The sequence below is a fragment of the Electrophorus electricus genome, chromosome 6, assembly GCF_013358815.1.
Source record: "Electrophorus electricus isolate fEleEle1 chromosome 6, fEleEle1.pri, whole genome shotgun sequence".
NCBI lineage: Eukaryota > Metazoa > Chordata > Actinopteri > Gymnotiformes > Gymnotidae > Electrophorus > Electrophorus electricus.
Window position 1 is genome coordinate 23,059,961 of NC_049540.1, and position 14,265 is coordinate 23,074,225.

General features: G+C 47.8%; 1 protein-coding gene across 3 annotated transcripts in view; it reads left to right on the top strand.

Moving 5' to 3' along the window:
• Positions 1-14,265, top strand: part of zbtb16a (zinc finger and BTB domain containing 16a) — an 80,668-nt gene that overhangs the window by 33,410 nt on the left and 32,993 nt on the right. For all 3 annotated transcript variants that reach the window (XM_027004194.2, XM_027004211.2, XM_027004204.2), the window contains exon 3: positions 494-591. In XM_027004194.2, coding sequence (XP_026859995.2) covers positions 494-591 — 98 coding nt within the window. The remainder of the gene's footprint in view (positions 1-493; positions 592-14,265) is intronic.

The following is a 14,265-nucleotide window of genomic DNA, read 5'->3' on the forward strand; positions in this document are numbered from 1 at the left end:
ATTCGCACTGAGAGACCTACATGAATGAACAATAGCACTTTAAAATCTTGAGAATTTTAACAGCGTGCCTCTCATGTCGCGCCGAGAAAATCACTTCCTACTTTTCTAAAGGGAGTCTGCTTTAATCCGCTCTTGGGTGTCTACGTTTTTTGAATTAATAGCTATTTTGTCATTATGCCTTCTTCCTGATAGAAGCGTGCTTTGATTTATCTGTCTCATGACAGCGGTTTTACGGGCGCGCGGCATGGTCTGGTCCTGCGGTTCCTTCCTAGCTGCAGCAAGCGGTACACCGCGGATGGCGGCTCCTGTCCTATTTGCGGGGCGAAATTACGCCGTTCTGTCTTCGCCGTTCGGCACCCTAATCAAATCACGTACACTGTGTGCTTCGGCCGGGGTGGGGGTGGCTCCGGGTGCGCCGTCTTTGTGCGAGTCAATCAATGGAGTTGGCTGCGAAGCAGTGGCTGATGTTGTTTTGCCCTGCCTCTCTCCACAGGAAGCTGCACAGCGGAATGAAGACCTACGGCTGTGAGCTGTGCGGCAAGCGCTTCCTAGACAGCCTGCGTCTGAGGATGCACTTGCTCTCCCACTCAGGTAATGCTCACCCACTTGCATCCACGGGTGCCTGCCACCGACACGGGCCAAATATAGCTCCGCCCGGCTGAAAACGGAGCGCGCGAGAGCGCGTCCCGGGTTTTGGTGCAGATGACATGAAGGGAGACTATACCTAAATAGTGGCGACATGCAGAGCAGACCAGACTGGATCCGAGCTCATTTAAATCGTTAGTATGTCTCTGGAATTCATTCATGATTCCATCCAGAACTGAATGCTGGAAATGGCTACTGAGGAGATGTCAGCAGCAGAGTGCTCAAAGTTATTGCGTTACTAGCCTAATAGCCATGTAATTCAGCACATGCACACACACGCGCGCGCACACACACACCAACGCACACACACAGGCTGTTGATTCTGCTAGCCTTCTTAAATCATGGGGGGCTTATTTGCACTGGGTTTTTTTTTGTTTGTTTGTTTGTTTTTGTTTTTTACTGGAGTTAAAGGGGTTTTAAAGAATACTGAAGTCCTCTTCGAGTGAATTTGGTTTATACAGAGTGTGTAAAGGCGCTGGGGCTCCTCGCCAGCACACGATCTACCCTTGCTTCCCCATCACTGCCAGATCAGCAGGTCACGAAAGCCCCTCTCCTGACAGAAGGATAGTGTACATGTCTGCACACCAGCCACACTTCTCAAATCAGAGTTTCTAGATTCTTCCATGTACTAAACAGACTTGGAGCCATGCACTTTGCCTAAGCAAACGATTTGGCAATGTAATTAGGAACACGAATCAGATTAGGTGTGTCAAAAACCAGCCAGGCTGTCAGTACCAAACAAGGAACACAGCCAGTATGCTCTGTAACAATGGAATATCTTTGATGTCAATATCTCCATATAGTGAGATAGGATTGACTTTTCTCATGGGTGTTTGAAGCCAAGACGAGTGGGGAGATGAATGGCATTTCATGCTGGGCTGACCAATTCAATTCATGCACAGCTCAGCATGAAAGGGGCCACTCTAAGAATATATCTAATGTTTATTTTAGAGGCTGCTCAAATCCCAAGATGAGTGTTCAATAACAGACTCTGGAGATATTGTGCCACCGCCGCACTCATGACGGCGACCCGCCGCGTGTGTGCTGCGAGGTGACATTTATGTGTGTCGTGCTCTAATAAAGACAAGGGAACAGTTTGTTGACTCTCATCCACCATCGCACGCTTGCACACAGTCGATGTGCTCTTATTCACACAAAAGTATACTACATGTCATTATAGTAAGACTTTGTAATCCAGACGGCTGTATGGGAAGCAGGATTGCACAGATTGGGTAAAATGAGTAGGGGATAATCCTGGGCTCAGGCACTGGGGATTGTGGTTGTTGTTGTTGTTTGTTTTTTTCCCTGCATGGACGCTAGAGAACACTTCAGAAAGCCATTTCTCAGTCCAGCTAGTGCTGTTCTCTTTGGAGAGATGCCCTCGACCCATTTCAGGTGCAGACGCATTTACTTCCACTTTAGTGCTCCAGGCACGAGTCTGGTTCTCTCTCTCTCTCTCTCTTTCTCTCTCTCTCTCACACATCACCCCCACCCCCAACTTGGATTTGCTGAAGGAGTTCTTCAAACGCATCACAGGTCTTCTCCGTGACATGGGGGTGAGAGGGCTTCAGCGAGGGGCCTGACGCTGGATGACGGGCCTTCTCTGGACGGAGCCACATGGCTGAACCACTTTTCTGAGTCACCTCCAATTTCCCAGTTTTCCCTTTCCCCTGAAGTCCCAGTTTGCCAAAAACTGAATTGGTAATCACCCTAGTTGTGAGAGTAATAATGATTATGACAGTGATGACAGCTTTGTTTTGTATAGGCCTGGAAAGCTGCTCATAATTCTGAGAGATGTTCACCAAGGGAGCAACCACAGACTGTCTCCCCCTCAACAGTTGTAACAACTGAGCGTTGCAGGCAGTGTATTTTTAGTACATCAAAAAAAAAAAAAAATGCGGGAGGGTTTGACGTTCGTCTGCTAGTTGACACACAACTCTAACCTGATTTTGTTTGTTTGTTTGTTTGTTTTGTAGCAGCACAGCTCATGAGAGCTTCACTCTTGTGTAATGCGCAGGCTTTTCAGTGGAAGCACTCTTATAGACACAGACACAGGCAGTGAAGCAGAGACACAGCACGGTTCTTTGATTGTTTTTTTTGGTTTTTTTCCCCTCCATTGCAAACTTTCTGTTTATATCCTTCCTATTCTGAGCGGTCTGATTTTTTTTATCGGTGCTCACTACAGTGACACCAGGCGAGAAGGCTCGAGAAGGTGGGTGGGATTGGTCGTAGGCATGCAGTGTGTATCGTCGAGCCATTGCGCTTGTCCCCGGCCCCCCCCCCCTCCGCCATTCCACCCCACCCCACCCCCTCGGCTGGCACTCGCCGTCTCTGTTTGTTTTATTGTAGACTTGGCAGGGTGCCAGCCCGGGCTGCCTGCCACAGCTGAGGGTACAGTATGTACAGTGAATCTTGGGCCAGTTTGTTTTTTTCTTCACTCCTTTCTAGTGTTTTGTCTCCCCCCCCCCCGCGCCTTGTTTATTCTTTAAGTTATCGTCTGCTGGCGGTGGTTGTGGGGGCAGTACACAGGCCTGCGTACTGCCGGGTGCCGGAGGTGGAGGTGATGCGTGGGGGTGGGGGGGCAGGAAACCACCGGTGGAGAGGATGTCGCGTGCATGTGCGTGTGAGGAACATCTCGGTGGAGCGGACCGCGCTGGCGTTCTCCTCCTGGGTTAAGGTCAGCACTCGCCAGGGGCTGCCAGGGGGCCGAGGCCGCAGCACGGTGGAGGGGGCGGGGGGGGGAAGTGACTCAGCCGTTTGGAGTGTCGCTCGGCTATTAGTGTTATGTGAGCTCCCCTTGTGACTTCAAAGAGAGCAGTGGAAGGCTTGGGTCCTGTCAGGCTGGCCAAGAGATGTATTTAGATCTGCCTCTTTTCCTTTTTTTTCCTGTCGAGAAAGCAGAGGTAAGGCTTGACGAAAGGATTTATTTAACCCTCGCCGTGGCTGAGCCGCTATCGCGTGTGTTTCGTTTTCTCTGCTTGTTGCTGAAGGTCTTTAAGGCCTTTATCCTGGTCGTTGCTGTCATCTCACCTCTGTCGCTCCTCCAGCCACTCAGGAGGTCAACAACGTGGGGTGACACAACCGGCAAGAGACCAACAAACCAGAATGACCTGTCGCTTCATCACCCACCTGGCACGGGCAAGCTGGGCCAAATTGAACTGTCCAGACGTGCGCACACACACACACAAACGCACATACACACACATACACCCCAAACCCACGGGGCCGTGTGAGCACTCTCATTAGCAGGCCAAAGTGCCTGGCCCAGAATGATTAAGTCCGCATGCTATTCCCTGGAAAACCTAACTGGTGTACCTCACTTGACTTCATTAGCCCAGCAGACTGAGGTAGGGTTCGGACATCGTGCCCTCCACAGCAGCCCTGGGGCCTGATCTGTGAGTCCAGGAGCTATGCCCACCTCTCCTGCTCCAGATAAGGAGCACTGGCTTACGCAGCCTGGGCCGTAACCATGGTGAGAGGACCTTTTTCCTGGGCTCTCAGAGGCCAGTGCCATGCAGGTGAGCAGTGCAGCCTTTCCTCACTGTTATGAGCTGGGAACTGTTGCTCTCAAGTTGCCTGCTAAGCAGTCAAGCTCCACTGCTTTTGATGGCAGTGCAACCCCCCCCCCCCCCCCCACCCCCAATTAGAGCTGTGCTATTGTGCCCATGGGCTGTTCTTCCATTTTCGGTGTGCCATTATCTGCTGGGTAGAAGCGTTCATCAGTTCTCAACATGTCATGTTTCCTGATGCCTGTCTTCGGTGTTCAGTGCAGGGCATCCAGTGTTTATGTGGAGCAGCCTATGTTTGTTTGCATGCAACAAGAAAAGAAATAGTTCAGACCGAGCATAATCGTAGCTCGCGGTGCACCTGACTGACACCTGTTCTGTGTGTGCGCGTGCGAAGATGGGAGTGTTAATATAAATGGCAAACACATTAAGTCATTGAAAAATGTGAGGCATATGTGGAGTGGAGCTCAGAGAGGGAGAGAGTATTTTCCCTTGTTTTTGTCTGTCTCTGTTTCTTCTTAGCTCTGTCTCCTCTCGCTCTGAGCGCCAACCAACACCCCTGTCTCTCTCTTTACATTCGCTTCCTTCTGTGCTCGCTCTCTCTTTCTCTCACTCTTGCTCTCGCTCTCTCTCTCTCGCGCTCTCTCTCTCTGAGCTCCCAGTCTGGCCGGCTGCCACCTCTTCCCTCAGAGTGATGACATCATCAGCTGCCGGCAGGTCTGGATGTTCTGCCAGCATTCCACAGCGTTTATGATCGCTCGCAGATGTGTGTCCAGGAACATACTGTACCCAAAACAGAATTTAATGAAACTTGACTGCTTTCCAAGCCACATATTCCAAAATAGACAAACTGCAAGTGGGTCAGGCGGGGCTGGGAGAAAGGACTCTAAATAAAAGGGGGAGGTAGAAGCAGGAAAATGCCCTGGTACTCCATGATCTCATGTAAATTCTTCACAGCAGCTGATAAAGCCCCCTCTCTTACTCACACTCTCTTGCTCTCTCGCTCTCTCCCACCATCCCACTCCCTCCCTCCCTCCCTGTACGGCATTAGCGGGGGATGACGGGCAGTGTGGATAAATGGCCCGAGCTTCTGTTTGGCCGCGTGCCCGAGCTTCTCTCTGGTGGTTTAAACCCATAATACTTTCCCTGACCTGTTGATGTACATTAAACCCCCATTTAAAACAACTCTTGAATTATGTGGAGCATAAATCTTCTCCATTATAAGGTCCAGGAGAGATGATTAGGCATCCGGCTAATGGGCCTGTAATTGTCCGGTGAGTTTGCTGCTCATCAAAAAGCTGAGAGGGGTTTAATCCCGTGATGCTCCAGGGTGGGCTGCACCGGCCTCCGCACGGTTCTGGCCTTCTGTGGGTCCGACATGAAGAGCAGGGTTTCTAACGCAGCAGAAGCTGTCTGCTGCTAAATTCCTTTGATGTGTGCTGCCATGGAGCAGTTAGCAGTCTTAGCTGCATCACTGCATGTGCTTCTCGGCCTTTAATGAAGCCTCTTGAATCTCTGCCCCAAGTTGCCTCAAAAGCAAGCCTGCTTGGACCTCTCCACCGCTGTTCTAGAAGTGTGTGTTTCTGTTATGTTACCAGCTCTGGAACTTTCCGTGAGTAAAATAGGTGGGTTTACCACAACCATGTTTTCCGTTTCTGTGCATATTGGTTGGCTGTAAATGTAGTCCATGATCTATTTTTTCTGCACTGTAATTTGGCATGCTATTCAAATCTCTTTGAATGTCCTTATCCGCTTACTTCTCGAGCCTCTTTTTTTAGTGAGAATTCATTTAATTCCTGTCACATAATTGATTTTGAATAATTTACAGTACGAGTTGCATCTCCTGTAGGAAAAAAGGAATGAAAACAACAAAATCTCATTCTTGCATCCTTTTACAATGTTTCATTTTATTCTGTTTATCACTATTATAGATATTTATTTATTTATTTTTGCAATTTCCATCATGGCATCTTTAATATTTTGAATTAAAGCCCGGACTAGTCTGGATCCAGCTGTAATACCCTGTAAAAGATCCTCATCTTCTCCCTTTGTTGTTGGGCATTGCGGCTTTAAATCCCTTTGGTTGCTAAGTAGCAAGTGCCCCTGTGCTCTAATGGGCTGATTTGGTATTCAGCTCGATGCCGGGTCTTATTTTTGTATGCGAGACAAAGTGTTTTGATGGAGGGTGATTGCAGCAGCGTCTGGAGGCTGTTTGGGAGTTTTATGGGCTGTACAGTACACCGTGTGCCTTTGAAAACAGAACACAGGCAATTGAATTTTGGATTTGCTTCATCATTTTTCTCCTCTGAGCAGCCTCTGTCAAAAGGGGAGCATTGCTGGAAGGGCACAGATTAATTTGTTCTGCTGGAAATGAGAGCGATACAGCAGAACACACACGTGTGTGCATGCACGCATGCACGTGCTCGCAAACAAACACACATGCGCGTGCGCGCGCACACTCACCTCTCACAGTTTGAAAAATAAAGCAAAAGGCATCTGAGCATGGCCAGAGAGCAGACATTTGTCACCTCCATGCTGCCCCTCGCTGCTGGGAAAGGTGAAAAACTGAACTGACGCCCTTGTTCTCAGAACAGTGAACATTGGGGGGGGGGGTATAGGAGGAGAAGTCCAAATGAATTGCACGGTCACAAGGCATTTGGTGAAACACCTTTTGATTAAAGGCGTGGGGATGTGGGGGAGACTGCCGCAGCGGTGTGACGGTGTCTCTCCAGCATTGGACTCAGGCATGTCTTTACTGTTTTATGAGCATGACAAACACTGGACGCAGTCCTGCCATGAAAATGGCTTTAAAGCATATCTGGGGTTTATATCACTCCATATTATAGTAAACCTTTATTGTGTCATTTCGTCTATCTCCTGTTTTGATGACTTAGTTTTGCTTACTAGATAGGAGTCAAACTGGTCCGCCCACAAAGATGTTATGCTTTGTTACTTATTTACAATAGCGGATGATAATAAATCAGTGTTTGCTCGTTAAAGAGGGCCGTCCTGAATGGGAAGCATCCTCTTCATTAAACCAGCTCCCCTACACTTAATGCTAGTTTTGCTAGTCTTGAGATGTTTTCGTTTAAGGCATAGTGTCAAACAAGGGTTAGAGTAGTGTTGTGGTGTGTTAGTGCGAGGGGGGGTGGGGGGTGTTAACGTGCAGTGTTGTGGTGCGTTGGTGCAGGGGGGTCAGGTGTGTTGGCGTGCAGTGCTGTGGTGTGTTAGTCCGGAGGGTGGGGAGAGTTGGAGTAGATGGTGTGGTGGGGCTGTGAGGGGAGGCTAAATTTAAATTGTAATTGGCTGACTTCCACAAGCTTGCGGGCATTTTAATGAGTCATAATAACTTCATTTAAAACCAGCTGAGCAGAAAATGGATTGGAGAGGAGCCTGTGGCCAGTACGGATTTGTTTTGTTTTGTTTTGTTTTGGTTTTTTTTGGGTTTTTTTGTCAGGCCCCACTCTTTTCACTGGCAAGGCTGGTCCTGCCTGTCAGGCGGGATGTGGAGCTGATAATGCCGCCCTCCTGCGTGGATTTGTCATATCACTTTTCACCTCCCATTCAGATCACATTCACACTCCACAGTAATTTGTCCCCTTAAGCCTGGCACACACGAGAGCAGAGACGCAAGCAGCCCTGCACACACTGTATCGGACGTGTTTTCCAAATACTCATGAAACCTGCTAACAACCTTATTTTATCCTTAATAAATGGGGGGGGGGGGGGGGGGGGGGGAGATGGCTGTTAATGATAAATGGGCATTTTATCATTATTAAAGCACATGCTCTAGGTAAGACTGTAAGACTTTCCTGAAACAGGCAGTCAAGATTAGATTTGTGCAAATATCTGATAGATAATTTTGTCTTTCTGAAATCTGAGCTACAATCACTCGTGTCTAATCAGATCTTTTCTGTCTCCATGGGCTACATTCATAACCAAAACAGTCATTTCAGCAAATGATTACATGCCAATAACATGTCTAAACACACAGTGCAGCGAGGCAGAGAAGAAAGACAAATTGATCGGAATGATTCATCCCTCTCTGTCTTTTCTTGTCTGTCTTTTTTTTTTTCTCTTGTGCAGTTGTGGCGCCCAGCGTCCAGAATTTCACGTGCATCCGATGTCTCCGAGTTTCATTTAATCTCAGATTAAAGGGGCAATTGACAGCGTGCTGTGATTAGCTGCTATAAAAGGACACGGTGTTGTGGATGTAATGGCATAACCACATCTCCAGCATCGCGGTTATTATTAGATTAGGATTAAGAGGGTCATCCGTTGCTGGAGTTTAGATAAGTGGAGGAATGTGCTGGCACCCACTGTGCCAGTTCAACTGAGTGTAAACAAGCAGACCTCTGGGGCTGCTACCGTTACCACACAACACAATGCTGCATGTTAAAAAGGGCCTTTTGGAGTCACACACATACACACGTGCAGATGCACATGCACAATGGTGCAGAAATCCTTTGCCACCCACAAGAGTCTCACCTGCCCTTTATCTGGGCGGAAGTTCTGAAGGCCATGCGTGTGTTGTAAGGTGATAAATGCCTTCATCCTGCTTAGCCCATGCGAAACCCATCTGTTTCTGTCTGCCTCTCCCTGAGCAGTGGCTGCTTCGCTCCGCAGTCCTATAGCCCTCCGTATTTAGGTGGATACGATGCCCTTCCAGGTTGTTTCCTTGTTAGAGCCAATATGAGGGTGGCTGTGTTGGGGAGACCGAGGCCACTATGCTACTCTGCATTTGTAGGTCACTTTGCAGATCCAGAGCAATGCACGTGCAGAACTAGAGGAAGCCTGATTTACTTTCCATGTAATGGCAATAAAAATAAATGCTCTCAGAGGTATTTTTTATTGCATTATGTAAGTTTGGGTTGTGGCTTTAGGAAAGTTTTAGATCAATTTCTTAGCGCAGATTAAAAAGCTATGAATCCCATTTAGGATGAAGCTCCCTCGTGGAAATGCTCTTTGAAACTTTTATATTTCAAATGAAGAGAGAATGAAGCGCCGAGCAAAGATCTGCCGCCGGCGCTTTCATGTGGGGGGGAAAAAAACTGGAGTAGAAGGAGGGGAAAAAAAAAGATAAAAGCAGTCCCAAAGCCATCTGGAAGTGGCCAGGACACACGAGGGCTGCTTTCATGCTCTCCATTCCACTGGGAGCTACAGCATGGAAAGCAGCCCTGCATATTGTGTTATTACTGTTACAAACATGTATGGATCAGAATACTAATTTGAGTCTTTCAGAACAATTTTGGCCCTCAGAAAATGCCACTGTTTGGGTTCTATTTGACTAGCCTTACAATGCTCGATGGTGAGATTATAATACATTTTTTTAATAAATACATTTTTAATAGGCAACCCCTGGCCAGGGAGTGCTTTTTGAAACACTGTGCAGAAATGCATTCACAGGTAAACAAGAGAAAATGTCTTCTTACGCAACCTCTGCAAACGCCTCGGCCAGTAGGGTTGTGAGTTTATATAAGGGGGTGGGGGTGGGTGGGTGTTTGTGTTTGTGGGTGTGTGTGTTACTCCAGTTCAGCTTCCTTTTTCCATATAGTACTGTACATCCTATATTCATAAGATGTATATCTGAACTTCGTCTTATGAGAGGCCTGAGCTAGTCAACAGTCCGTTCATGTGTGTGCACCTCTGAGTGTACCATTACGGTGCAGGCTGAGAGGAGGGAGGCTGTACAGCTGGAATGTGTGTCAGGACATTGTAAAAACGCTTTAGTGAGGAAGTTACAGGGGCTGTCACACTTGTCCACTTTTGTGGAGGAAAGGACGTTTATGGAAGTAAGTCTTTTCTCGCCCCTTGACCCAACCCCCCTGTCAGGACCCTCTTCCTCTTTCCTCTTTTTTTAAGCCAGAGAAGGTTTCAGTCCTGTTCAGGAGATCATGAAAAAGCAAATGACATCATGGAAATGGCCAGCTGCCTTACCCTGTGTCATCTGACCTCCTTTGCCAGCAACCGTAAAAACAAAAATTTAAAAAAAAAATCTGTACTTTGCTTAAGGTGATAAATTTCCGTAAACATGTTCAACTTGTTTTTTTTAAAAAAAAGAAAGCCACAATAGTTTTGCTTTTCTCCATCTTTTTTTTTTTTCCATGTTTGAATCTGCAGCTGATTAACTTTTATGGATGTACCTAATGTAGAAGGGGTGAAAGAAAAAAAATTATTTGGAAACAAATGATAAACAACTATGAGAATCGTTGCACCTGAGAGCAGTAAAGCTCTGTCTGTTTTCAATACTCCTGTTCTTTTGACTTTTTGGGTTTCCCACTATCTAGGTTTTGCCATTTGCCAGAGCTGTTTGAGTTGGCCCTTCAGTTCTGTCTGGATAAGCTCAGCTATCCCAATGCAGCAACTGTTCAGCATTGCAGCTGAGGTTGCTTTTGAAAAAATTGCATTCTGTGTAGAAATTCTTTGGCCTCTCTCTGACATGGGCCTGTGTTAAGCGTGGAAGCCCAAAATCAAATTGTTATAAATAATGACTCCTGTGACTACTATGTTCCTGTAACCTAGTTACTGTCCCATAGGTCATTGTGTTGTCTGCTGCCCACCCCCCCAGGCTTCTGACCTGAGCTTTAATAAACCAAAGACTGCCTTTGACAACGTGTGACTTGAAAGCAGGAAATAATGGGCCCTAAACGCTAAATCTTTACAGGTTATTGACCTGTGGAGAGAGAGAGCACGTGTTACAGCAGCCTGTGCTAACTGGGTGCAGCCGCAGCCTGCCTGACGGCTCGGACGGATCGTTGGGCGTCTCCCGTGTAGCGTTCTCTAACTGGCCCGCACGGGGAGGGGGTGTGCGCGCTTGACGGCTCATGCTCAGCGTTTGTCATGTCTAGTGCGGGCCTTAGGCCTCCAGAGACCTCGGCCATAAGGCCATAAGCCATGCTTTTTTTTATTGCCGCTGTGTTGGCTCTAGTTTCATTTGATTGCCAGGCTGCCTCGGACACTTTTGCTTCCTGGCCTTTCTTATTGGCTTCCGGCGTTGATTGATATCGGCCTGTCCAGTCATATTTCAGCAGGCGGATTGAGTGCCCCCATCCCCACCCCCACCTCAGCTCATGAAAGCAGGGCAAATGAGAAAGAGGCTCAGCTGCACCCAACACAATCCTCCCACCACCGCTCTGTCTTTAGCCATAAAGGCATTTACAGCACTGTAAAGGCACCTCCATTGCCATATCCAGCGGGTTGCCAGAGCTGCAGTGGTCGTTTTGGAGAAGGGTTCAACGCGTGGTCATCCTCTCAGGTTCTGCCACGATTTAAAAAATAAAAAGAGTGAGTTTGTAGGGAGGGCTCCCCTTACAGCCGACCTCCCAGCTATTGATCAGCCACCAGAGCTCACTGCTTGCTCCACTTTTGCCATGATGGTATCAGTTGCCCAAACCAGAGGCTGCCTGGTCGCACATGGCGCATTGCAGGTGACCCAGGGATGGGCCTCTAAAGAGCATGGACATCAGAAGCCAACACATTACACGGTCAGAACCAAAGCCTGTCTGGCCCGCTACTTCCTAGAGCAGGTTTTCATTAAACAGCATTTCAGCACGCACAGAGTCCTGTCTGAAGCATTCGGCCCGCGCTGCTGGGCCCGGCCTGGCTCCCGTTTCCTCCACTTCTCCAAGGCTTTTGTCCAGCACTGCAGAACAGAAGAGATACCCATGGTTCGACAAAGAAGAAGCGCTGAAAGAGGAAGTGGAAACCACATGGAACCTTTCACCTTTGGTAGTGGGGGTTAGTGGCCAGCTTTGGCCAGTTCCACTAGTAGGGTTGTACAGAGATGGTTTCCTGTTAACGTTTACTTTGTCTATGTGTGGGGATCAGACTATATGCACCACATACTTGTGTGTGTGCGGGAGGGGGGGGGGTGTCTCCAGTATCTCCAGGGCCAGAGAGCTGAAATGACTGAACTGTATAGTGGGAAAACTCACAGCCTTCCAATCTCTCTCCTCTAACATGCTTCTCTCTCTCTCTCTCTCTCTCTCTCTCTCTCTCTCTCTCTCTCGCGCGCGCGCGCTCACTCTCGCGCTTGCTCTCTCTCTTGCTCACTCTATACATACACACAGTATTTCTCTGTCTCTCTGTAACCTGAACAGTCAAATTGATCTGCAGTCAAAATGGGTTACGAGATTTAGTGTCCAAAAAAGTAGAGTCAATGATTGTGTGACAGCAAGTCCATTTTGAGAATTTAAAATTTAGAAATGTCTTTGATGTGGAAGTGTATTTGCCAAGTCAATATTTATCTGCTTTGGCTTGTCCCTAGATGTCCTCTCTCTGTGCATCAATCTGTGAAGTTATCAGAAGTAGCTCAAATGTTTTCTGTTTTTATCTTTGAGCAAACCCTTCCTTTCTGTGAATGGTAGTATAAATATTAACTAGCTGACTGGTCTTCATTTTCTGATAGTGAAGTCTTAACTGTCTTATCTACTGTACATGCTCTACAAGGTCTCTGTCTCTCTGTCGATCTCTCTCTTTCTCCTGGTTAAATCCATGCATGCGAGTGCTCCTTTGTCTGTATTTTGCCACCAGCATGTGTGAGCATGTGCTCATGTCTGTCTGTGCTTGTGCACAAGTGTATGTGTGCAACTGTGTGTGTGTCTGTGTGCATGCGTGGGTGTGCGCGTGTGTGTGTTTGTGTGTGTGTGTGTTTATGAGGGGAATCTGGCAGGCTCCCAGGATTTTTGTCTTGGTTGATAAAAATGCTTTGCCTGCTGTACACATCTACTTGAGTGCGGGAACACGCAGTTCCTGGCTGTCCTTTCCAACTGGCAGTCTCTGCACTGCTCAGTGACTGATAAGAGGCTAGTGTAAATAAAACTGTACAGCACAGCGCGTTACTGCTGAAGGAGAGAAGGCAAGCATGGTGTCTGCACTCTTTGTTCTGACGGCACTGATTTTTTATTTTTTTTTATGGATTTTTTTTTGCTGTTGTTTTGGTACTGATTGTACTGTCTTATATAACCCATTTGTGTAGGCTTACCAAGCAGAGAGGGTGGGTGGGTGGGTGTGTGCGCTGTATTTGTCCATTCGCGCTCTTCAGAGCTGCTGAGTGCAGACATGGGCCTCCAGGGGGCCATTTGGGAAGGCGGCCACCTGAACCCAGATCAGTGGGCCGCGCCAGATTCACCTCCTCAGCGCTGTCCTGGTAGCGGCTCCTGGACCCGTTATATGGCCACCTAAACCCAGATCAGTGCCACACCACAGTACTGATCACTGATAGGCTCTGGTTACACGATCATCATGTTATACCTGTTCACATGCACGCACCTACTCGCACACACACACACACAAACACACACACTCATGCACGCATGCAGCCACGCACGAGACCTCTCTCTTCTCCTGGATGGGTGATTAGCAGTGAGTGCTCTTTACAAGAAGCATATCCCTTTCTTCCGGTTGTGCAATATTTCAGAGGGGAAGTGAAAAAGGACGAGGCCAGCATGGCACGTGGCACCTCTCTCCTCCGTGTTGGGAACCTCACTTGTGTAAGGGTTCATTATGTCAGGCTTATGCCGCTGTGGCAACTCCAGGGAGGTGGGGAGGAGGAAGTTGGAGTTGTTCAAAAACAGTTCTTTTATAGCCCCTGTTTTTTTAGTTGTATTTATTTTTTGTTGTTGTTATGATGATGTGCTTGCAAGCCAGTTATTTGTAGCCTTGGCCCAATGCTCTCTTTCTGCACCATAGCCCAGAGAGAGTTTGAGTGAGATGGGGAGTGAGAGGAAATGATGGGAGGATGTTAAGGACCTGAGAGATGTAGGGCCAAACCCGAAGGAGGTGTTTTTCATCCAACCTTTTTTTTTTTTTTTTTTCACATCTCCACTTAACTAGAAAGGACCTATTGATCAAAGAGGAAAGGCAGAATTTATCACTTTAATTTCAAGACTTTCTGTGGTGATCTGAGAGCAAATTCCTGCCGGCTGCGGCACCCCCCCGTGAGATAATGACCCTCTCCAGTAGGCTGTTGCTTGTGTTGCAGGCTGGACTGCACCTCCACACTTACTGTCTCTTTCTCTCTGCCACTTAATGTGGCGATGAAAGTCCTGCTCACCTGCAGTTCCTGAACCTGCTTCGCCTACTGCCTGATGTGGGGCTGCACTGTCCTAGGCTT